The sequence below is a fragment of the Rhinoraja longicauda genome, chromosome 31, assembly GCF_053455715.1.
Source record: "Rhinoraja longicauda isolate Sanriku21f chromosome 31, sRhiLon1.1, whole genome shotgun sequence".
Lineage (NCBI taxonomy): Eukaryota > Metazoa > Chordata > Chondrichthyes > Rajiformes > Arhynchobatidae > Rhinoraja > Rhinoraja longicauda.
The window spans coordinates 21,265,870-21,289,872 of NC_135983.1; the positions used below are offsets into that span (position 1 = coordinate 21,265,870).

At 50.2% G+C, this 24,003-nt stretch overlaps 1 protein-coding gene across 1 annotated transcript; it reads left to right on the forward strand.

The window, feature by feature from the left end:
* The first annotated feature begins 188 nt into the window (after positions 1 to 188).
* LOC144608427 (paired mesoderm homeobox protein 2-like) lies at positions 189 to 22,898 on the forward strand. Its single transcript, XM_078426179.1, has 4 exons — positions 189 to 387; positions 15,634 to 15,818; positions 17,703 to 17,881; positions 20,611 to 22,898. Exons 1-4 carry the CDS (start codon positions 189 to 191, stop codon positions 20,744 to 20,746), a joined length of 699 nt encoding a protein of 232 aa, XP_078282305.1. The 3' UTR covers positions 20,747 to 22,898.
* The last annotated feature ends 1,105 nt before the right edge of the window (positions 22,899 to 24,003 follow it).

Consider the following 24,003-nt stretch of genomic DNA (forward strand, 5'->3'; position numbering starts at 1 on the left):
GAGGGGGGGGTGATCTGTGGCGACCACGGGCCGGGGCCGGGTTAGTGTAGGGTAGTGGAGGGGAGGGGAGGGGACGGTAGTGGAGGGGAGGGGAAGGGAGGGGAAGGGAGGGGAAGGGAGGGGAGGGGAAGGGAGGGGAGGGGAGGGGAGGGGAAGGGAGGGGAGGGGAGGGTGATCTGTTCAAACTGATGGAAAAGCCAAGCTCGCTGTGCCCGGCCGGGCTGGGGACGCCAGAGGCCGTTCAAAACAGAAAGAGTTTCTCGGTCAGTCATCTGCTGGATCTGGGAGAGGCGCCGGGCATGAACGGCGGCCCGGAGCCGGCCAGGGGGGCGAGGGAGACCGGCCGGAGGTCGAGGGATCAGCCCGGGGAGGCGGCTCGGCAGAACGGTGAGTGATGGGGTGGGGAGGGGAGGGGGGTTCAGAGCTCGGGACTGGACTGGGACAGAAACGGGGCGGCGTGGAGCCCACCCCGGCAACTACACGGCCAATAATGTAACATTAATGTAAGAAAGAAGGATCACAATGAGGGAGTCTGAAGAAGGGTCCCAACCTGAAACGTCGCCTGTCCATCCCTCCTCCACAGGTGCTGCCCGACCCTCTGAGTTCCTCCAGCAATTCGTGTTTCTCTAAAGAACCGCAATATGCGAGGCAGGAAGGAACTGCAGATGCTGGTTTAAACCGAAGATAGATACAAAGTGCTGGAGTAACTCAGCTGGTCAGGCAGCGTCTCTGGAGAGAAGGAAGTCTGAAGGAAGAAGGGTCTCGACCCGAAACGTCACCCATTCCTTCTCCCCAGAGACGCTGCCTGACCCGCTGAGTTACTCCAGCACTTTGCAATTGTAACATGGTAAATATAATTTCAATTGTAATTGATTCCTGTCTGTTTGTAGATTAATATTGCTGGCGGGTCAGTGTGAGATGCTGAGGGGTTTGACAGGCTGTGTGTGTGTGTGTGGGGGTGGGGGGGTGTGTGTGTGTGGGGGGGGTGGGGTGTGTGGGGGGTGGGGTGTGTGTGTGTGTGGGGGTGGGGTGTGTGTGTGTGTGGGGGGGTGGGGTGTGTGTGTGTGTGTGGGGGGCTGTCTCGTCCTGTGAGTGGGTTCGGAGCGAGGGGGGGGGGGGGGGGTCACCGTTTATAGATCAGGGCAGGGGTCTCCCAGTTATGGAAGAGACGAGACTCCCCGGGGAGACTGAGACAGAGACTGAGACCTGGAGTAAGACTCTGCATCGAAGCGCGGCGGAAGCGGAGTCTTGGAATGTTTTACTTAAACACAGAGGTAGATAAACACTTGATAAACAAGGAGGCGAAAGGTCGCTGGGGGAGAGGAATGCGGAGTTTACAGTCACGCCAGCCACGATCTTGTCAAAGGATAGCATCGGCGAGAGGGGTCGAGTGGCTTACTGCCGCGCCTGACTCCAGATGTGGAACTATGTTCAGGAGTCTGAAGAAAGGTCCTGACTCAAATCCTCGTCTGTCCATCCCCCACCCCCCCCCCCTCCACCCCTCCACCCACCCCTCCACCCCAAACCCCCCCCACTCCATCCCCTCCACCCCAGATTCCGCCCGACCCGCTGAGTTCCTCCAGCATTTTGCGTTTTGCTCAAGATTCCAGCACCTGCAGTTCCCCGTCTCATGTCAACGATTCGGGTCGAAGAATTTCAGCCAACAACTTTGCGTAGTTAGTCAAAAGTACGCCTTTCACTGGAGTCAATATACTACTCTTAGCAACCGGTGACTCCAATATATGTCCAATAATTTGTTTCCCTGTCCAGACACCGCAATTTTATTGTTTTTCTGATTTGTTTATTACTGAGGAAGATTTGTGACTCAGACTTGCCCCTGTCTCCACTTCCTGCTAACGCGTCTCTCTCTCCCTCTCTCTCTCTCCCTCTCTCTCTCTCCCTCCCTCTCTCCCTCCCCCTCCCTCCCCCTCCCTCCCCCTCCCTCCCTCTCCCTCCCTCCCTCTCCCTCCCTCCCTCCCTCCCTCTCTCTCCCCCTCTCTCTCCCCCTCTCTCTCCCTCCCTCTCTCTCCCCCTCCCCTATCCCCCTCCTCCATCCCAACCTATCCACCCGGCTCCAATGGCGAGCGCACAGTATCTCGTTGCACTGGTACTCATGGTCGGGGTCCAGAGACAAGAATGTGGCTTCAAATCCACACCCCAGCAGCTGTCTGAAATCATTTATCTGCAAATTAAAAGTTAATACTCAGTAATGGTGGGTGTGGGCAGACAGGGATGAAGGGGTGATCAGCCACGTTATTATCAAGTGCTGGGAGCAGGCTCGGGAGAGCGAGTGGATTATGGTCAAAAGCAGGGATCAGTGGAAAGTGGCCACATGATTCACAGTTGCCTTTGGGTAAATCTGACGGTTCCTCCCCTAATCTCAAGCAGTACGATTCTAGACCCACACCCCTTGAAATCTCCCACTGAATTCAGACGCATTTTGGGCCCTTTGATTCTTAACAACCAGGAGTAAAGTTGTAAGGGAATGGTGCTAAATTATTGTAGGGGTGGGGGAGTGGGGTTGGGTGGGGGGGAGGTGTACACACATTCAATATGCTGGATCTTATATGGGGGGAGAGAGCAACGGGCAGACGAGAATGATAGCCTCAGGGGAGAGAGTGACTGATGGGGAAGAGGGAGATTGAGGTACTGTGGGAGAGGGGACACGTTTGGGGAAGAAAGGAACAGAATGAGGGGGGGTGATGCGAGGGAGTGACCCTCCATGATTTCCATCCATCATTGTTGTATTTTTTGGGCTGTGTGGTCCTATAATTATAATTTAGATAGATTCTACTTCATGGAAAGTCTGTGTCCAAACTTTGCAGAGTTTTAAGTTTCAAAAACTCACAGGCATGTTTCTGGAGGTTTAGAATTACACCATTCAACAGCTTTAAACGTGTTCCTCTCTTGTGCTGTCTTAATAAGGTTGCTGTTCTGGCTTCAGTTATGTGTACTTTCTTGCATCACATCTTCCAACTCTGCTCGCACTGCTTCTCATCTTCAGTTTTCTTCTCCTTATTGCAGTGAGTGCTATTTGGGTCATTTATTTTTGAACAGGTTCTTTCATTCCGTTTATACAAAGCTGGTCGTCTGTCCAACACTTTATCAGATGCCTGGACTACACCACAAGCTACTGTGAGTGGTCTCTCTTCATCACTCTTTCCCGCAGCATTCTCACCTCCATCTTACTCAGTATCCTTGCTTGAAGTTTCTCCAGTGAGTCACAACCTGGCCATACCCTCTTCTCCCCTCTCCCATCAGGCAAAAGGTATAGAAAATGTCCAGACACCTCCAGATACAGGAACAGTTTCTTCCTAGCTGTTATCGGGCAAATGATCATCCTACTCCATCCAGAGAACAGTGCTGAACTACTATCTACCTCATTGGTGATCTCGGACTATCCTTGTTCGGTCTTCGCTGGCTTTACCTTGAACGAAATGTTATTCCCTTATCATATATCGAAACATTGTAAATGGCTCGATTGTAATCATGTACTGTCTTTCTGTTGACTGGATAGCAGACAACAAAAGCTTTTCAATGTACCTCGGTACACGTGACAATAAACTAAACTGAACAGAGGCCAGATCATCACTCTGTACAAAGTTGCTGTATGCACGCATGAGTTTTAGACTTTCTATGCAGTTTGACCGATCCTGACTCAACACAAACGGTCCCCATTGCCAAATTCCACATTGCCCATGCTGATATTATTTGATGATTCAGTTTCTCAGCTAACCACGCAACTGAACAGTTGACCCCAGATATTTGAAGGCGTCAGCACAGGGAATATATTTACAAACCGGGTTTTGAAAGTTATTAAAACCTTCAAAACAGTATTAAATATTTGTGCATTATAAATTTGCATTAAGCAACAATGGGATAATGATGAAATATATCCTCTCCCCTGTCTGTCTCTCTCCCTCAGTCACTCTTAACCCCCCCCCCCCCCCGTCAGTCTTTATCCACCTACAAGTATGTAATTGCCCCCCCCCCCAGCCTTGCATTCTCTCTACCCCAACCTGTCCCTCTCTCCCCCCGAGACATCACTCTCCCTCCTCCAAGTCTGTCGCTTTCTCCCCTGAGTTTGTCACTGTTCCCCCCAGTCTCTTACTCTTCACCAGCCTCTCACTCTCCCCACCCCCCCCATCCTGTTACACTCTCCCCCAAGTCCGTCCCTCTCTCCCCAGTCTCTCCCTCTCCCTCATCTCACTCTTCCCCCAGTCTTTCACTCTCCCCCATTCTGTTACCCTTCCCCCAAGCCTGCCACTCTCTCCTGGTGCATCACCTCTCTCCTCCCCATCTATCACTCTTCCTCCCTGAGGATATCATTCTCCTCTGTCTGTCTCTGTTGTTTTCTCACCCTTATCTATCACTCTCCCCTTGTCTGTCACTCTCCCCCCATGGTCTGTCAGTCCTGCCTCCAGTCCCTCACCTTCCCCCATCTCAATTTGTTCTCCCATCGGCCCATGTCCCAAGCCTGCAGAGTGTCCCTGTGTTTGATTACCCCTCACCCACTTCCACTGCTCAAGCCCCCAACCACTTAGTAGCTTAGAACATAGAACAGTACAGCACAGGAATAGACATTTCAGCCCACAACATCTGCGCCGTACATGATGCCAAGACCATCTCTTATCTGCCTGCACATGATCCATACCCGTCCATTCCTTGCACATCCACATGCCTATCTAAAAGTCTCTATTGTATCTGCCTCCAACATGTCCTCTTTAAACATTGCCCCCCCGATCTTAAAACTGTGCCCTTAAAGCTTATTCCCCTTCAGATGGCGGTTCCTCATCTCTTGCTTACTGTAAATCAAGCTCATGCCTTGTTATCTACTTCTATGTACTTCTACATAACTTTCTCTCTGAATTTTGCATATGCACTTCCTTGTCTTTCTGTCGTCTGTCTGTCTCTCTCCAGTTATTGCCTCCCTTTAGCTCTCTCTTTCCCATCCCTTCCCTGGTTTGCCTGTCTTTCTCTCTCTGCTCCATCTCCTGTTTCCTACGGAGTGCAGCTGGAATGGTGAACACTGAACCGATGCTGAGGAAGCATTGGCCCTGGTGTTCTGCTGAAACGCTCAATGTCCATGTGGACTCACAGAGTAAATGTAACTGGGAAGGAGGGCATTTGATCATTGGAACAACGGAGACACAAGTTAACTAAACCTGCAGATTGAATGAATTCATTCCACTCAATAAATTCATTATTTTACTTAAATAAAACTTTCAGCAACATGGGAGGGAAGGTTTATTTCAAAGACAACAGTGTGAAAGTAAACTTCCACTCGATCGCACTGTGTAACAAATACCAGATACTTCACCAGCCCTCTTGTGGCACGGGGAGTTTTTTTCAAATTAATGTTATTCATTCTCGAGATGTAGGCTGGTAGATGGTATTAAAAAAATAATTTCATGGCAAATGGTATGTTGGCCTAGATCTCCAGAGGGCTGGAATACAAAAGAGGCGGAAGTTATGATAATGTTATATAAAGCTCTGGTTAAACTCCCTCTGGAGTACTTACATTCAGGTCTGGGCACTGCGTCTCAGAATGGAATATTGGTCTTGGAGACTTTGCAGAACAAGAATCAACATTCATCCCTGAGCAAGGGATTAAGTAGGTAGCAAGGAGTTCTATTCTTTTGAATATCGTTGTGACACCAGCTAATTGTGGTGTTTACAGTGATCCATGCCAACAAGAGAAGTCCTGACCCTCAAAGGGTCCCGACCCAAAACATCACCTATCCATGTTCTCCAAGGATGCTGCCTGACCCGCTGAGTTACTCCAGCATTTGTGTCTTTTTATTAGATGGCATCTATTTCCTCAATGGGGGGACTTTATAAAAGGGGACATTATCTTTGAATTAGAGTTGGTCGCTGGTGATCTCAGCTGGGATTTCTTCACACGGGATAATAGGACAAAGTACAGCACAGGAAAAGGCCCTTCGGCCATAATGTCGGTGCCGAACATGAAGCCAAGACAAACCAATCTCCTCTGACTGCCAGTAATCCATATCCCTCCATCCCCTGCATATTCATGTGTCTACCCATAAGCCTCTTAAACTCAGTGCAAAGTAGGAACACCCATTTCCTACGTTAACCACTGAATTTGAAGTTTATTAAATATTTCCAAACTTAGATTGGTAGAATTTTATTTTATCAGGAAACCAATTTTGTTTTACCAGACCAAATTTGACGTAACTTAAGGCATAATAGACTTGGAAGACCGAATCCTGAAGGTATTTTATGGATTTGATGTCCAAATGTAATAAACTGGTTTGGTGGGCCTGATAATAGACAGGCAGATAATAATCAGGCACATGGGTGAAGTGAAATACAGGCACAGACAGGGTAAGAAGGGCAGTTTTCATTCTCTGAAGAATATTAACAAAGCAATGAAGGTTCACTCCTGACCTCAGGTGCTGCCTGTGTGGAGTTTGCATGTTCTCTCTGTGACCGCGTGGGTTTCCTCCAGGTTCTCTGGTTTCCTCCAACATCCCAAAGACATGCGGGTTTGTAGGTTAATTGGCCTCTACAAGTTGCCCCTACTGTGTAGGGAGTGGATATGAAAGTGGGAAAACATAGAACTAATGTGTAAGAAGGAACTGCAGATGCTGGTTTAAACTGAAGATCGACACAAAAAGCTGGAGTAATTCAGTGGGACAGGCAGCAACTCTGGAGAGAAGGGATGGATGACGTTTCGGGTCGAGACCCTTCTTCAGACTGGTTGGGGATAAGGGAAATGAGAGATATAGACGGTGATGTGGAGAGATAAAGAACAATGAATGAAAGATATGCAAAAAATAACGATGATAAAGGAAACAGGCCTTTGTAAGCTGTTTGTAGGGTGACAACGAGAAGCTAGTGCGACTTGGGTGGGGGAGGGATAGAGAGAGGGGGAATGGCGGGGCTACCTGAAGTGAGAGAAATCAATATTCATACCACTGGGGTGTAAGCTGCCCAAGCGAAATATGAGATGCAGTTCCTCCAATTTGCGTTTGGCCTCACTCGGACAATGGAGGAGACCTAGGACAGAAAGGTCAGTGTGGGAATGGGAAGGAGAATTAAAGTGTCCGGCAACCAGGAGATCAGGTTGGTTCACGTGGGCTGAGCGAAGGTGTTCCGCGAAACGATTGCCCAATCTGTGAATGTGTAATCGATATTTGACATAGCCCAGTGTGATAAATGACCTGTTTCCATGCTGAATCTTTCACTCAATCAAATAATAATAATACAACTTTATCATGTTCACTTATTACAATTCTTTATTCCAGATCCTTAAAGACTAAATTCAGATCCTTATAATGTCCCAGTGTGGGATTTGAAAACACATTTTCTGGATTTATAATCCAGTAACAGAATCACAGTGCTCCAGAGTTGAAATCCAATGTAAAGAATCAGTGACATTTCTGAAGAATGTAATCCCTGTCAGAAATACAGCACATTTAGATCTAATATAACCAAGGTCTCTTTATAAATTTTAAATGGTTCAACCATAAGTTTAATGTAATTTGTCGAAACAAGGAACTGCTGATGCTGGTTTACACAAAAAGTCATAAAGTGCCGGGGTAACACAGTGAGTCAGGCAGCGTCTCTGGAGAACATGGAGAGGTGATGTTTCGGATCTGAAGAGGGTCCCGATACGAAACACCACCTATCAATGTTCTCCAGAGATGCTGCCTGACCCACTGAGTTACAGCACAACTTTGTGTTCTGTTTAGTTAAGTTGTATATGTTAGTTCAATCTCATTCCAAGTGGGGTGGGGATACACAGGTAAGGTGGGGGTGGACAGGTGGGGCGGGGTGGACATGTAGGGTGGGTGAACAGGTAGGGTGGGGGTAGACAGTGGGGTGGACAGGTGGGGCGGGGTGGACAGGTGGGGCGGGGTGGACAGGTAGGGTGGGGGTAGACAGTGGGGTGGACAGGTGGGGGGTGGGGTGGACAGGTGGGGCGGAGTGGACAGGTGGGGCGGAGTGGACAGGTGGGGCGGGGTGGACAGGTGGGGCGGGGTGGACAGGTGGGGTGGGGTGGACAGGTGGGGTGGGGATGGACATGTAGGGTGAGGTGGACAGGTAGGGTGGGGTGGACAGGTAGGGTGGGGGTGGACAGGTAGGATGGGGGTGGGTGGGGTGGACAGGTGGGGTGGGGTGGACAGGTGGGGTGGGGATGGACATGTAGGGTGAGGTGGACAGGTGGACAGGTGGGGTGGGGATGGACAGGTAGGGTGGGGTGGACAGGTAGGGTGGGGGTGGACAGGTAGGATGGGGGTGGGTGGGGTGGACAGGTGGGGTGGGGTGGACAGGTGGAGTGGGGTGGACAGGTGAGGTGGAGGTGGACAGGTGGGGTGGGGGTAAACAGCGAGGTGGGGTAGACAGTGAGGTGGTGTGGACAGATAGGGTGGGGATGGACTAGTCGAGCGGGATGGACAGGTAGGGTGAGGGTGAACAGGTAGGGTGGGGTGGAGAGGTGGGGTAGGGGATCTACAGATGTGGGGGATGGGGGAGATTGGATAGAAGGGGTTGTGTGAGAGTAGATGAGGAGGAGAAAGGGACGGTGGGGGCAGGGAGTGGGAAACAGGCCCTTTGTCCATGCTGACCAAGATGCCCCATCTTAGATGGTCCCATTTGCCCGCGTGTGGCCCACATCCCTCTAAACCTTTCCTCTCCACGTACCTGTCTAAGTGTCCTTTAAATACTTTTACAGTGCCTGCCTAGACCCAAACAAACTGGAGTAACTCAGCGGGCCAGGCAACATCTCTAGAGAACCAGTCTGAAGAAGGGTCCCGACTCCAAAACATCACCTGTTCCTTCTCTCCAGAGATGCTGCCTGTCCCGCTGAGTTACTCCAGCACTTTGTGTCTATCTTCGGTGTAAACCAGCATCTGCAGTTCCTTCCACGACCTCCTGTGGCAGCTCGTTCCACACACCCGGGCCGGGGTGGTGTTTTGCACCAAGCCGGGCTGTGCGAGTGGCCACGGGTGGGATGGACGCCTCCTGTTCACTGTGGGTGCTGTCTGTACGGAGTTTGCACGTTCTCCCCGCGACCTGCGTGGGTTCTCTCCGCGATCTTCTTTGGTTTCAAAGTGTAAGTTGTCCCTAGTGTGTGTGTGTGTGTGGGGTGGGGTGTGTGTGTGGGGTGGGGTGTGTGTGTGTGCAGGGTGGTGTGTGTGTGTGTGTGTGTAGGGTGGTGTGTGTGTGTGTAGGGTGGTGTGTGTGTGTGTGTGTAGGGTGGTGTGTGTGTGTAGGGTGGTGTGTGTGTGTGTGTGTGGGGGGGTGTGTGTAGGGTGGTGTGTGTGTGTGTGCGTGTGTGTAGGGTGGTGTGTGTGTGTAGGGTGGTGTGTGTGTGTGTGTGTGTGTGTGTGTGTGTGTGTGTGTGTGTGTGTGGGGGGTGTGTGTGTAGGGTGGTGTGTGTGTGTAGGGTGGTGTGTGTTTGGGGGGGTGTGTGTAGGGTGTGTGTGTGTGTGTGTAGGGTGGTGTGTGTGTGTAGGGTGGTGTGTGTGTGTAGGGTGGTGTGTGGGGGTGTGTGTAGGGTGGTGTGTGTGTGTAGGGTGGTGGGGGTGTGTGGGGTGTGTGTGTGTAGGGTGGTGTGTGTGTGTAGGGTGGTGTGTGTGTGTAGGGTGGTGTGTGTGTGTGTAGGGTGGTGTGTGTGTGTGGGGGTGTGTGTAGGGTGTTGTGTGTGTAGGGTGGTGTGTGTGTGTGGGTGTGTAGGGTGGTGTGTGTGTGGTGTGTGTGGGTGTGTAGGGTGGTGTGTGTGTGTGTGCGGGTGGTGTGTGTGTAGGGTGGTGGGGATGTGTGTGTAGGGTGGTGTGTGTGTGTGTGTGGGGTGGTGTGTGTGTGTGGGGTGGTGTGTGTGTGTGTGTGGGTGTGTGTGTGTGGGGGTGTGTGTGTAGGGTGGTGTGTGTGTGTGTGTGTGTGTGTGTAGGGTGGTGTGTGTGTGTGTAGGATGGTGTGTGTGTGTGTGGGTGTGTGTGTGTGTGTGTGTGTGTGTGTGGGTGTGTGTGTGTGTGTGTGTGTGTGGGGGTGTGTGTGTGTGGGGTATGTGTGTGTGGGGGTGTGTGTGTGTGTGGGGGGGTGTGGGTGTGTGGGGGTGTGTGTGTGTGTGGGGGTGTGTGTGTGTGGGGGTGTGTGTGTGTGGGGTGTGTGTGTGTGTGAGGGGGGGTGTGGGGTGTGTGTGTGTGTGTGTGTAGGGTGGTGTGTGTGTAAGGTGGTGTGTGTGGGGGTGTGTGTGTGTAGGGTGGTGTGTGTGGGGTGTGTGGGGGTGTGTGTGTGTAGGGTGGTGTGTGTAGGGTGGTGTGTGTGTGTGTGGGGTGGTGTGTGGGGGTGTGTGTGTCGGGTGGTGTGTGTGTATGGTGGTGTGTGTGTGTGTGTAGGGTGGTGTGTGTGTGTGTAGGGTGGTGTGTGTGTGTAGGGTGGTGTGTGTGTGTGTATAGGGTGGTGTGTGTGTGTAGGGTGGTGTGTGTGTGTGTGTAGGGTGGTGTGTGTGTGTGGGGGTGTGTGTGGGGGTGTGTGTAGGGTGGTGTGTGTAGGGTGGTGTGTGTGTGTGTGTAGGGTGGTGTGTGTAGGGTGGTGTGTGTGTGTGTGTAGGGTGGTGTGTGTGTGTGTGTGTGTGTGTAGGGTGGTGTGTGTGTGTAGGGTGGTGTGTGTGTGTGTGTAGGGTGGTGTGTGTGTGTGTGTGTGTAGGGTGGTGTGTGTGTGTGTAGGGTGGTGTGTGTGTGTGTGTGTGTAGGGTGGGTGTGTAGGGTGGTGTGTGTGTAGGGTGGTGTGTGTAGGGTGGTGTGTAAGTGGGTCGGCACGGACTCGGTGGGCCGAAGGGCCTGTGTCCGCGCTGTATCTCTAAACTAAATAAACTATGATCCACTGACATACTGCTCGTAGAGATGGCCTTGATGCGATGCGATCATCCAGGTCTCAGTTGTAAACACAGGGGCCAATGATCCCCCAATGATTGGGATTTCAACTTATTGGAAGGTGTGATGCGAAGGTGGGGACAGGCGCTGTGTAAATGCACTGGGTTGTGCTGGTCAAGGTGTGGTGTGGTTTGACACTGATCACAGGCCAATGGGGGGAGGGGTGTGGGCAGGACAGCCGCTGCCTGAGGGTTGCAGCTTCTCTCTCCGCGCACACCCACGGGGTGACCCAACACTGCCGTCCGCCCAGCCCCCCGGCTCTCCGCTGCCCGGACCATCCACCGCAAAGGCCGGTGGACAACAGCGCCGCCCGGCAGCCGGTCACTGGACGGGTGCGAGTGATCCGCCCGCGGCCGGAGTCGGGATCGTACCCGGGTCTCTGGCGCCGCCAGCGCTGTAAGGCAGCGACTCTACCGCTGTGCCACCGTGGCCGCCCACGTCTTGTTGGGGCGTCAGGCAGAAAGAGCGGCATCTAATTTGACGCCAACAAACCCCACTGACGTTTCCAACCTGGAGCCACACATTTCTCTCACTATCCCCCCCTTTCCCCGGCCCTCCATCCCCTTCCACCTACATGCCTCCCTCTGGCTTCACAGCTCACTCCTCTTCCCGACTTCTCTGACAGCCTTTGGTCTTCTTTTCAACTCTAACCTTTGTCATTAACTCCACCCATCTATCACCCCCCTCCCATTCCCCCTCAACTGTATCCACCTATCACTTACCTGGGTTTGTCCTGCCCCATCTCTTTTCCAGCTTTCTCCCCCCCTACTACAATCAGTCTGAAGAAGGGCCAGACCTGAAACATCATCCATCCATGTTCTCCACAGATGCTGCCTGACCCGCTGTGTTATTCCAGCACTTTGTGTTTTGCTCAGGATTGCAGCATCTGCCGTTCCTTGTGTCCTGCACATAACAGCGTGGTTACCATTGGCTCATCTGGTTACATTATATTGGTTGAGTGGTAATGTTGCTGTATATCGGGGAGTGAGAGGGAACTTGTTTGATATTCCCCACCTTCACTGATGGAGTGTGAACTCACACCTACCCCAGCACCAGTGTGAACTCACAACTAGCCCTGCACCAGAGAAGTGTGAATTCACACCTACTCCTACACTGGAAGTGTGAGCTCACAACTGCCCATGCACCAGAGAAGTGTGAACTCACAACTACCCATATACCAGCAGTGTGAGCTCACATCTACCCCAACACCAGCAGTGAACTTACACTTCCCCCTGCGCCAGAGGACTGTGTGAACTCACAACTACCCCAACACCAGAAGTGTGAACTCACACCTACCTCTGCACCAGGAGAGTGCCTTGGGAATGGCCCCTCTGCCAATGGTGTTGCCTCCCTCAGTACTCACCCACCAATCTTCCCTTCCCCCACCAACAAGATATCTCGCCCTGTCCTGCATCCACTCAGTGCTGCCCCTCCAGCAGTGCACGGTTTGATCCATCCATGCTCTCTTTCCGAGAGTAGGGAGGAAAGAAAGCAAAAAAAACGGAGCATTAAATTCAAATCAAAGGGAACTGTGCGCTAGACAGTCGAGCAACGTTGGACCCGCTGAGTCTGTTGGAGACGGCAGGACATGTGTTAATCGAGGCCCAAGCTCACGTTCAGCTCCTGATTGAACGTGTATCCCGGCTAATGAGAGCAAGGTGGCCAGAGATATTTTAATTGGAAAACAAGGCCGAAAGTTTGAGTCAAAACTTTGGCAAATCCCGCGATCCTTAATTGAAAACACTAGTTTGTGAAGTAAAACCCCCACAAGAAAAAAATACTCTCCTTGTCTGGGCGAGAGAACTGACTGTAATTCTCTTCAGTCGGGGTTTACTTCAGCGGTTCAAAACATTATTTTTTTTACAAAATAAATTGAAATCCCAATCAGGGTTCATTGATCCCTGGGGTTACAACTGAGAACAGCATGATATTGATCGCATTAACAAGGCCATTTGTGCGAGGAGTGTGTCGGATGAAAGTGGCACAAACTTGGTGAAAATGATCCAAATGTTTGGTCAAAGAATTAGTGAATGAATGAAACTTTATTATCACATGTGACATGTCTCAGTGAGATACACAAGGTATGCAAAGAGGTGCCACATATAGGGCACCGACAAAGTTACAAAGTACAAAGAGAGAGGTTTTAAGGAGCTTCTTACAATGGAGAGAGGGGGGAGAGTGGAGAGGTTTAAGAAGGAATTTCTGATCTCAGGCAGCTGAAGGTAAAGTTGCCAGAGGTGAAACAATTAAACGTAAGGGGTCTGAACTGAGAAAGCACAGAAACCTACCTCGGATTTGGAGAGATATGAGAGGTTGGAGCAAACATGGAGGGATAAGGGCAAAGAGAGAGTTGAACATGAAGGAGACCAATGCAACTAGTCTGAAGAAGGGTCTCGACACCAAAACGTCACCCATTCCTTCTCTCCAGAGATGCTGCCTGACCCACTGAGTTACTCCAGCTTTTTGTGTCTATCTTTGGTTTAAACCAGCATCTGCAGTTCCTCCATGCACCATATAAAACGTTGACAGGATACACATGGAACTGCAGGTGCCGGAATCTTCCATTGAACGCAAAGTGCTGGAGTAACTCAAAAGACCAGGCAGCATCTCTGCAGGACATGGATGGGCGACCTTTTGGGCGGGGAGCTGTCATCAGTATAAATGATGTCAGGCCTGGATCAAGGTAGTTAATCAATGAATGGGACTTGTACAAGAATGAATCGTTTAAACAATGAGATGGAGACAGAGTAAGAGAGGTTATCTGCAAATGGTGTGCAGGAAGGAACTGCAGATGCTGCTTTACACTGAAGGTAGACACAAATTGCTGGAGTAACTCAGCGGGTCAGGCAGCATCTCTGGAGAGAAGGAACAGGTGACGTTTCAGGTCGAGACCCTCCTTGACAGTCAGGGGAGAGAGAGAGACTGGAGATATGGAAGGGTACAAAGAGCATGTAAGGTGTGGCTTGGCATTGGTTGCCATTTGCAGATAACCTCCACACTTCCAGTACCTTTTGCCCAGAGCAACGTTTCCTGACTTCACCCTGAGAGATTTAGCTCTAAAATTCAGCTAGCATGCATCACCTTAGATTTCCCCCATCAGGATCTCTATCTCGCTGGTCCCATTTAACTTCAATCAGATATTATAGACAATAGACAATAGGTGCTGGAGTAGGCCATTTAGCCCTTCGAGCCAGCACCGCCATTCAATGCGATCATGGCTGATCACTCTCAATCAGTACCCCGTTCCTGCCTTCTCCCCATACCCCCTCACTCCGCTATCCTTAAGAGCTCTATCCAGCTCTCTCTTGAAAGCATCCAACGAACTGGCCTCCACTGCCTTCTGAGGCAGAGAATTCCACACCTTCACCACTCTCTGACTGAAAAAGTTCTTCCTCATCTCCGTTCTAAATGGCCTACCCCTTATTCTTAAACTGTGGCCCCTTGTTCTGGACTCCCCCAACATTGGGAACATGTTTCCTGCCTCTAATGTGTCCAATCCCCTAATTATCTTATATGTTTCAATAAGATCCCCCCTCATCCTTCTAAATTCCTTTAGCTTTCTAAGTTCACAGCAATATAACCATAGTTTGTGTAACAACTTCCCATCACTGAAGCCTTGGAATCCATGGATTGTATTTGGAGCATGGAATTAGATACAGTCTAAGAATAAAGGGGAGGCTATTTAAAACTGAGGTGAGAAGAAACTTTTTCACCCAGAGAGTTGTGAATTTGTGGAATTCTCTGCTACAGAAGGTAGTGGAAGTCAATTCACTGGATGGATTTAAAAGAGAGTTAGATAGAGCTCTAGGGGCTAGTGGAATCAAGCGATGTGGGGAGAAGGCAGGCACAGGTTACTGATTGTAGATGATCAGCCATGATCACAATGAATGGCGGTGCTGGCTCGAAGGGCCAAATGGCCTCCTCCTGCGCCTATTTTCTATGTTTCTATGTATTCTCGATTCAATTCTTCAGAAACAAAATCATATTGGGTTCATTTCAAATGGTAGAGTTTGATACTTTTGAAGTAGAAACTTGGATGTGAAGAAGCTTTCACTGAGTTCCCTATTACATTTATTTGGGAATCTCGTGGATTTATAGGCTGAAGAATTCTACACTAGGAAAGCTCATTCTTCATATTGCAGCTCAAAAAGGAAACCATTTTGGACGAAACGTTGCCACCCATCCCTCATTTATTTCCCTGTAACCTGGTCTCTCTCTCCCACACACACTGACCCTCACTGGGGTACGGGCCCCACACACACACACACACACACACACTGACCCTCACTGTGGTACGGGCCCCACACACACACACACACACACACACTGACCCTCACTGTGGTACGGGCCCCACACACACACACACACTGACCCTCACTGGGGTACGGGCCCCACACACACACACACACACACACTGACCCTCACTGTGGTACGGGCCCCACACACACACACACACTGACCCTCACTGTGGTACGGGCCCCACACACACACACTGACCCTCGTTGGGGTATGGGCCCCACACACACACACACACACACACACACACACTGACCCTCACTGGGGTACGGGCCCCACACACACACACACACACACTGACCCTCGTTGGGGTACAGGCCCCACACTCACACTGACCCTCACCTGTCATGTTCCGTTGCTCCCCACATGCCCTTTACTTCCGTTGGGATGATGCCGTTTATAACCCTCCTCCCCTCTCTCCCGCCTCCTGCAGTCGTGCGGCGGATTCTAAATGAAGATCTCCAGAAAGAGAGGAAGAAGCAGAGAAGGAACAGGACCACGTTTAACAGTTCACAACTACAGGCCCTGGAGAGAGTCTTTGAGCGAACGCATTATCCAGACGCATTTGTCCGGGAGGAGCTGGCCAGGAGAGTCAACCTGAGCGAGGCAAGAGTACAGGTCAGGACAAAGCACCAATGCAGAGCCAACCGTGCATGGGATCGACAGACAGACAGACAGAGGGTGGGAGCGTGCCGGGGTTGATGCAGGAGGACTCCATCACTCTACTCTCCCCATCCTCTCCTCCACTCCCCTCCTGCCTTGACTATTATTCAGCCACCCTTAAATTCACCAATACTGCTCGCTTCAACCTTGAGGCAGCAAACCCTTCAGCTGATGTATTGACTTGCCCCGTCCCCTTCCGTAGCTCGGGCAGCGCATCAGAAGTTGGAACTCAAACCTTTCCTTTTGCCAAACCTTGTGATTTTATTTCACGGCTCCTCAGTTGGAACTGGCGCCGCCCCGACCCACAGGAGATCCGAGATGGATGCCTCGATAGGAAAGTTGGATAGACGCAGCAGAGAGAAGATCTCTGTCAGTTCTGTCTGCATCCAGATCCCTCGGCGGTTGCACCATCTCATCATCTCAGTCACCTCGTCCAGCCCCAGAACGATTGGAAATGTCTCTGCCCCTCCAACTCTGTGCTCTCACAAATCCAACCTTTCCAGCGCACCAAATTCAGCTGCCTTGACCCAGACCGTGGGCATCTCCTTTCTAGAACTCTCCATCTCACCCTGCTCTTTCAAGACACTTCTGAAAACTTACTTCAGTGGAACGTGAGGTGTAGGAGGGATATGGATCATGTGCAGGCAGAGGAGACTAGTGTAACTTGGCATTATGTTCAGCATGGATGTTGTGGGTTGTAAGGCCTAATCTTGTGTAGGAAAATAACTGCAGATGCTGGTACAATCTTGTGTAGGAAAATAACTGCAGATGCAGGTACAATCTTGTGCTGTATTGTTCTATGTTCCATGTTCTGTGTCCATATTGTATGTACTATGCTCCATGTTCTATGTCCTGTGTTCATATTCTATGCTCCATGCTCCATGTCCTATGTTCTGTGTTTTATGTCCTGTGTTCATATTCTAAAACATAGCACAAAAAGTAAGGAAATTTGTGTTTGGTAGATTATTTCTTTGTTGTAACAATGCTTCTTGGCAATAAATCTTATACCGTTGGAAAGCCTGTTTATTTCCCTTTTAAATGGTGCCACATTTGTAAGGAACATGCATTTGTGGGATGAGCAGCAGAGCTGAGTATGTGGGTTGCGCCCATGAAAAATTTGCCAAATCTTCTCTGCCAATGCCAAACAGCTTATTCTGCCATTGACTCTTGTTCGGTGTTGTTTGGTGGATTGGATGATTGGTCTGAAGAAACAAGACATATTGGCAATTTAACAATTTATTCATTTAATAAACAGGAGCCACAGTAGCGTGTGGAAGAACCATACACAGCCACAACAGCCTGGCACCTCCTCCTCATGCTGGTCACCAGCCTGGTCACACACTGTTGTGGGATGGCATCCCATTCTTGTCAGCACCTGGGGGTACCAGAAGCTCAAAACAAGAGTCAATAGCAACAGCAGAATAAGCTGTTTGGCATTGGCAGAGAAGATTTGGCAAATTTTTCATGGGCGCAACCCACATACTCAGCTCTGCTGCTCATCCCACAAATGCATGTTCATTACAAATGTGGCACCATTTAAAAGGGAAATAAACAGGCTTTCCAACGGTATAAGATTTATTGCCAAGAAGCATTGTTACAACAAAGAAATAATCTACCAAACACAAATTTCCTTACTTTTTGTGCTATGTTTATGTTCTATGCTCCATCCTCCATGTTCTATGTTCCATGTTCTAAGAGCCGTGTGGTTTTGGCTCAGAGGAAACTGTTGCTGCCAAATAAATTCATTGTAACACTAAGGGTTGATATGATACTGGATGACAGAAAGCAACTCCATCTCTCTCTCTTTCTCCCCCCCCCCCCCCCCCATTACTCTCGCAGGTCTGGTTTCAGAATCGCCGAGCAAAGTTTCGGCGGAACGAACGCGCCTCGTTGGCCAACAGGACGGTGTCGCTCCTCAAATCCTACGGGACGGAACCTGCCATCGAGCAGCCAATCGCCCCCCGGCAGCCTTCCCTGAGCGCAGAGTTTCTCTCGTGGTCGGCCAACTCTTCCTACAGGTAACGGCCCGGCCCTCCCACTCTCTCGCCAACCCCATCTGTTCTCGGCCTCGTCCATTGCTGGGGAGAGGCCAAACGCAACATGGCAGAACAATACCTCATATCTCGAAGATAGACACAAAGTGCTGGAGTAACTCAGCGGGTCAGGCAGCATCTCTGGAGAGAAGGAATGGGTGACGTTTCGGGTCGAGACCCTTCTTCAGACTTGGGCAGCTGGTAACTGAGTGGTTTGTACATTGGACTTTCCAACTTGAGATAGCCCATACCCTCACGTTCTTCTTCCACACACCCTCACCCATCCATGTCGTTTTCTCATTTTATTCATCTCTCCCATCCTCCTCATCCGACTGATATCACCTGCCCATCATCTCACCCCCCTTCTAGTTCAAACTATCACCCACTAGTCTCTAACCCTCCCCCCTGCTCATATACTGGCAATCATTCCTCTTCTCTCCTCACTCTGAAGCGGGGTTTGACTCGAAATGTTGACCGTTTCTCTGCCTCCTCAGATGCTGTCTGACCGTTGAGTTATTCCAGCATCTGTTTCTCGTTCCAGATTCCAACATCTGTATCCTCTTTTGTCTTCACTCAACAGGAGAGATTTTGGAAGACCTGCCCTCCCCTCATCCATCCAGCTTCCACAGACAGACGCACGCGCACGCACGCAGGCATGTACACACATGCAAGCACACACACATGCATGTGCACGCATGCACATATACGCATGCGCATACACATGCACACACGCACATGTGCGCACACACACGCACATGAACACACATGCACACACAAACGTCCATGCACATGTACACACGCACACATACATGCATGAACGCGCATACACACACACACACACACACACACACACACACACACTTCAATTTCTCTCCAGAGGAGTTGCATTAAAAAAATGAATTTGAAAGCTTGGCCTCTGAAATATGAACCAGTGTTCCTGACAGAGGTAACCCTTGGCTGCAGCTCCCTGACCAGTCGGCTTGACCCCCGGATCAAGTCTTGCCCATGTGGAGCAGGCTGACCCCAGGTGCAGGACAAAGACCACCCTGCCCTGGCTGAAGTCCATCCTGGTTGTTGTCAAAGTGAGCCGGGCCAACTCAGTGACCAACTGACCCATTTTAGCTTTGATTTGGAAATGATCCCCGGTGTGCAACCTGACCTTTATCCTTCGATCAACCTCATTAAAACCAGACCCTCATGGGTGGTGTAAGGGAGGGGACACAGGCCCATACTCTGAGCTGAGAAGATGTCCAGGGGCTGCCTCTATTCTCAGATGGAAGTTAAACCTCCCACGGCATGATTTAAAATGACCAGGACTGTGTTCCCCAATGTCCCGGCCAGTAATTTACTCCTCTTTCAACCCTGCAAATAAATATGTTATTAATCGCGTGGGGGTTAGGGGGGATTGGCTGTCTCCTACATTGCAACAGTTTTCACATGTCAGTAAGTACTTCACAGGCAAGAACCCCTATGTGGCATGGTGGCGTAGCGGTAGAGTTGCTGCCTTACAGCATCAGAGACCCGGGTTCAATCCTGACTACCGATGCTTGGCTGTAGGGAGTTTGTACGTTCTCCCCGTGACCTGCGTGGGTTTTCTCCGAGATCTTCGGTTTCCTCCCACACTCCGAAGACGTGCAGGTTTGTAGGTTAATTGGCTTGGTGTAAATGTAAAATTGTCCCTAGTGTCGGATAGTGTTAATGTGCGTGGATCGCTGGTCGGCACGGACTCGGTGGGCCGAAGGGCCTGTTCCACACCGTATCTCTAAACTAAACTAAACCCAAAGCGTTAGTTGACAGTATAAAGGGAGCTTTACTATGTATCCAATCATTGCTGATTTTCCCTGAGAGTATTAGAGACTAGAGGGAGTTTTGTTCTGTATCTAATGCAGACCAACACACCTGATAGGACAGTGTGAAAGGGTTAGTCTGTCTCCAACCCTGAGAGAAACATAGAGTCATACAGCGTGGAAGCAGGCCCTACAACCCAACCTGCCCACAACGACCAACATGCCCCATCTGCACTAGTCCCACCTGCCTGTTTACGGCCCATTACCCTACAAACCTGTCCCATCCATATACCTGTCCAAATGTCAACATACCTGCCTCAACTACCTCCTCTGGCAGCTCGTTCCTTATACCTACCACCCTTTGGGTAAAAGCATTCCCCGTCATGTTCCTATTACATTTCCCCCCCTCATCTTAAACCTATGTCTTCTGGTTCATGATTCCCCTTCTCTGGGCAAAAGACTCTGTGCCTTTACCCGATCTATTCCTCTTGCGATCTTGTAATCCTCTATAAGATCACCCCTCATCCTCCTGCGCTCCAAGGAATAGAGTCCCAGTCTGCTCAACCTGGGACCCAGGCCCTCGAGTCCTGGTGACATCCTTGTAAATCTTCTCTGTACCCTTTCCAGCTTAACAACATCTTTCCTACAGCAAGGTGACCAGAACTATAACAGAGTGACCTTGCAGTGATTGGCCTGAGAATTAGATGGGGAGGAAACTGTTCTCTCTGTCCAAAGTGTGGTGTAGCTGCCTTGGGCATGGCTGGTGGGTTGGTGCAGTAGCAGCTTCTCGCTGGTCTTCCTCCCATCATGGGGAGTTCCAACAGCTCAGAGCAGGGTTCGGTTGCTGCCTCTGCTCCCCTCGTGAGGGGCCGACCACTTGACCCACAGAACGGTGAGGCTGTAACGATCGCTCTGTGGTTTTTACAGCCCAATGCCAACCTACAGTTCGAACGGATCGAGCGGCAGCAGCCCAGGAGTGACCATGGCGAACAGCATTGCCAACCTACGGCTGAAGGCCAAGGAGTTCAGCCTCCAGAGGAGCCATGTCACCCCCATCAACTGATCCCGGGCTGGCCTGGGACAAAGGCAAGTGCTGGGACATTCTGACACGGGACACGTTGTAACCCAGGTCAGTGTGCTCGGCACACTCTCTCATCCAGGATAACGTTTGGTACATTCCGGCCCGGGACATGGTGGTTGGACACATGGATCCAGACCAGCCTACCCAGGACTATCCAACCGAGGGCATCACGTTTGCCACACTCTGACCCGGGATAAGCTGCATGGGACCCCCTGACCTGAGACAATGGCTATCCCGGGTAACGTCAGACCCTAATCTAGGACAACGAGCCCAAGACACGCCCACCCAAGGTAATGTGCTTGGGCTGCACTCCAACACAGGGCAACATGCTGGTGACAACATGACTTCAATATGTCCCAGCTCAAAACAAGCCATCTACCAAGTGATTCTGGTTGTGGAAACGAGGAACCGCAGATGCTGGTTAATACACAAAAGGGTACAGAGTGCTGGAGGACACAAAGTGCTGGATGGTTCATGGAGAACATTGACATCCATGTTTTTAAGAGATGGCTGCATAGTGGAGCAGTGGCAGAGTTGCTGCCTTACAACGCCAGAGGCCCTGGTTCAATCATGACTACGGGTGCTGTCTGTACGGAGTTTGTACCTTCTCCCCGTGCTTGGGTTTTCTCTGGGAGCTCCAGTTTCCTCTCACTCTCCAAAGACATATTGGTTTTATTGGCTTCGGTAAAATTGTAAATTGCCCCCAGTGTGCAGGGATCGCTGATCGGTGCGGACTCGGTGGGCCGAAGGTCATGTTTCCACTCTGTATCTCTAAACTAAAACCAAAGATGCTGCCTGACCTGCTGAGTGACTCCAGCACCTTGTGTCCTGCAGTGGTTCTGCTTATTCCTTTACAGATCGCACACTCTCCTCGGATACACGGACAGGCAGCGCCAGTTACCTGTTACTCAGTGTGTCGTGAAATGATTGCAAATGTCACTTTGGATGTTACTCAGTGTGGTATTTTGGAGTCTATAGGTTCATTAGTTGCTGAGCTTCTGTTCAATTGTCCCTTTTTCCCGACTCCACTCAAAATGGAGTCCAAGTCATCCGTCCTCCATTTTGCACCATGTTAGAGGAGCTCTACTCAGACTGGGGCGTGGGGCAACAGATGCGCTCAGCTCCAGCCCTCTCTCCATGCAGCAAGGTGCAAGCTTCACTTGCACAGTTTCTCACCAGGGTTTGGCTTCCATGGGCACCAGTGATCCTCTGGTCTTCTACCTATACGTGCCTCTGCTTCACCACATCCTAGTCGTCAGGGCATCAGAGCTGGTTTAACTGGTGTGGCTCCAAGGAGCTCAGGTGCTGTCTGCGTGGAGTTTGCAAGTGCTGAGTATTGCTGCGCGACTTCTCCAGTCTCCTCCCAAGGACCCACCCATCAGCAGGTTCATTGGCTGCTGTAAACGGCCCCAAGTGTGCACCTGTGTGGTACAATCTGGCAAGTGTTGAGGGGCATCTGGCGAGAATGAAGAGGGTAGGAGACCTGATGGGCTGAATGGCCTAATTCTGCTCCGATGACCTATGAAATGTGATTGGAGTAGGATGTGTGCAAATGGGTGCAGATGGTCAGTATTGATCCAGTGGGCCGAAGGGCCTGTCCTCATACTGTATGACTCTATGACATTGAGAAACAAGAGAGAGATGCTGCATTCACCAAATACCCCCCCTCATCGCTTCTACCCCGTACCCCTCCATGAATCATCTTCAAGGGTGATGCCAGCATCCTGTCAGATGGACAACAGCACCTCTGTGAAGAAACGTTTCATCCTGTCTGACACTTTGGCCAATTATTTTATATCTGTCATCTTTGAACTCGCTTACTAGAGAAAGCATTTTCTCATTATCGAATTTATTAAAACTTCCGATAATTTTCTTTCTGACCTTTGGCCATGTGAAACATGAACGGCCTCACAGAGGCACGCAGGTCAGTGCAGCCCAGCCTGAGTTTGAACCTTGAACCCAGAGGTGAAAGATCAATGCTTGTGGCTCGGGTCAAAGTGGCATCACAACTTAAAAATACTTTGCACCATTATGCAAAAATGATTGGAACAAAGGGCAAGGCGAGGATGATACTTGTATATAGCGTTACTTTGCAATGAATTTATGCATGTGATGTTTACTTGTTTAAAAAACAAACCTGTTGAATAAATAATGTTTAAATATTATATTGTAAACTGCTCTGAGAGACCCAGATTTTTCATCATTTGAATATCATTCTATATATTTATCCTACTCTTCTACTGCGAGGAATTAAACCAGATTCGATCCCGACCTTGGGTGCTGGCTGTGTGGAGAATGCACATTCTCTCTGTGACTGCGTGGTTTCCTCCAGGTGCTCTAGCTTCCTCCCACATCCCAAAGGCGAGCGTTTTTTTAGGTTAATTGGCCCTCTGTAAAATTACTCTTCGTGTGTAGGGAGTGGATGCGAAAGTAAGATAACATAGAACTAGCGTGAATGGGTGAACGATGGTTGGCGTGGACTCGGCGGGCTGGAGAGCCTGTTTCGTTTCGTTTCGTCATCCATCCATCCATCCATCCATCCATCCATCCATCCATCCATCCATCCATCCATCCATCCATCCATCCATCCATTTATTTATTTATTTATTTATTTTCATTGATGTAACAGGTGGGAAAGGGAGGGAATTCCAGGCTTGGGTCCCAGGTAACTGAAGATTGGTGCAGCAGGAAAATCTGGATGTTCACGAGGCCCAAATGGAGCCTGGCCATGGAGCTTAAAGCAGGAGGAAGTCGCTGCCCTGGGGAGGGGTCGCCACCGAGAGTTCAGGGTTCTGTTTTAAAATATGCATAAACGCTCAAGCTAACATGGAGAGGTTGAACAAACTTGCAACGTTATCTCTGGAAGGTTGGAGGTGGAGAGGTGATCTTATAGAAGTATCCTGTTCCTGTGCTGTACTGTTCTGTGTTCTAAGCTATAAACACCTCACCCTCCCATATCTCCCATAAACACCTCACTCTCCCCCGACTCTCAGTCTGAAGAAGGGTCTCGACCCGAAACCTTACCCATTCCTTGTCTCCAGAGATGCTGTCTGAGTTACTCCAGCATTGTGTGTCTATCTTCAGTTTTAACACATTGAGCTGTTTTAATTAATCTGCTGCCACGCAAGAGCTGACATGTAAAAAAATGCCTACCAATGAATAGGCAAGTAGTACTTTTACCTGCTGGCACCATCCACGTTTCAAGCTGGCACTGAGATGCACGTAGCCAAGGCTGGAGT

What these genes read in the sequence shown, in the direction of transcription:
- LOC144608427 (XM_078426179.1), top strand. Translation starts at nt 189, where the DNA reads ATGGAAAAGCCAAGCTCGCTGTGCCCGGCCGGGCTGGGGACGCCAGAG. An exon ending in GGAGGCGGCTCGGCAGAACG is followed by an intron (nt 388 to 15,633) that starts GTGAGTGATGGG and finishes CGCCTCCTGCAG; the next exon opens with TCGTGCGGCGGATTCTAAAT. An exon ending in TGAGCGAGGCAAGAGTACAG is followed by an intron (nt 15,819 to 17,702) that starts GTCAGGACAAAG and finishes TTACTCTCGCAG; the next exon opens with GTCTGGTTTCAGAATCGCCG.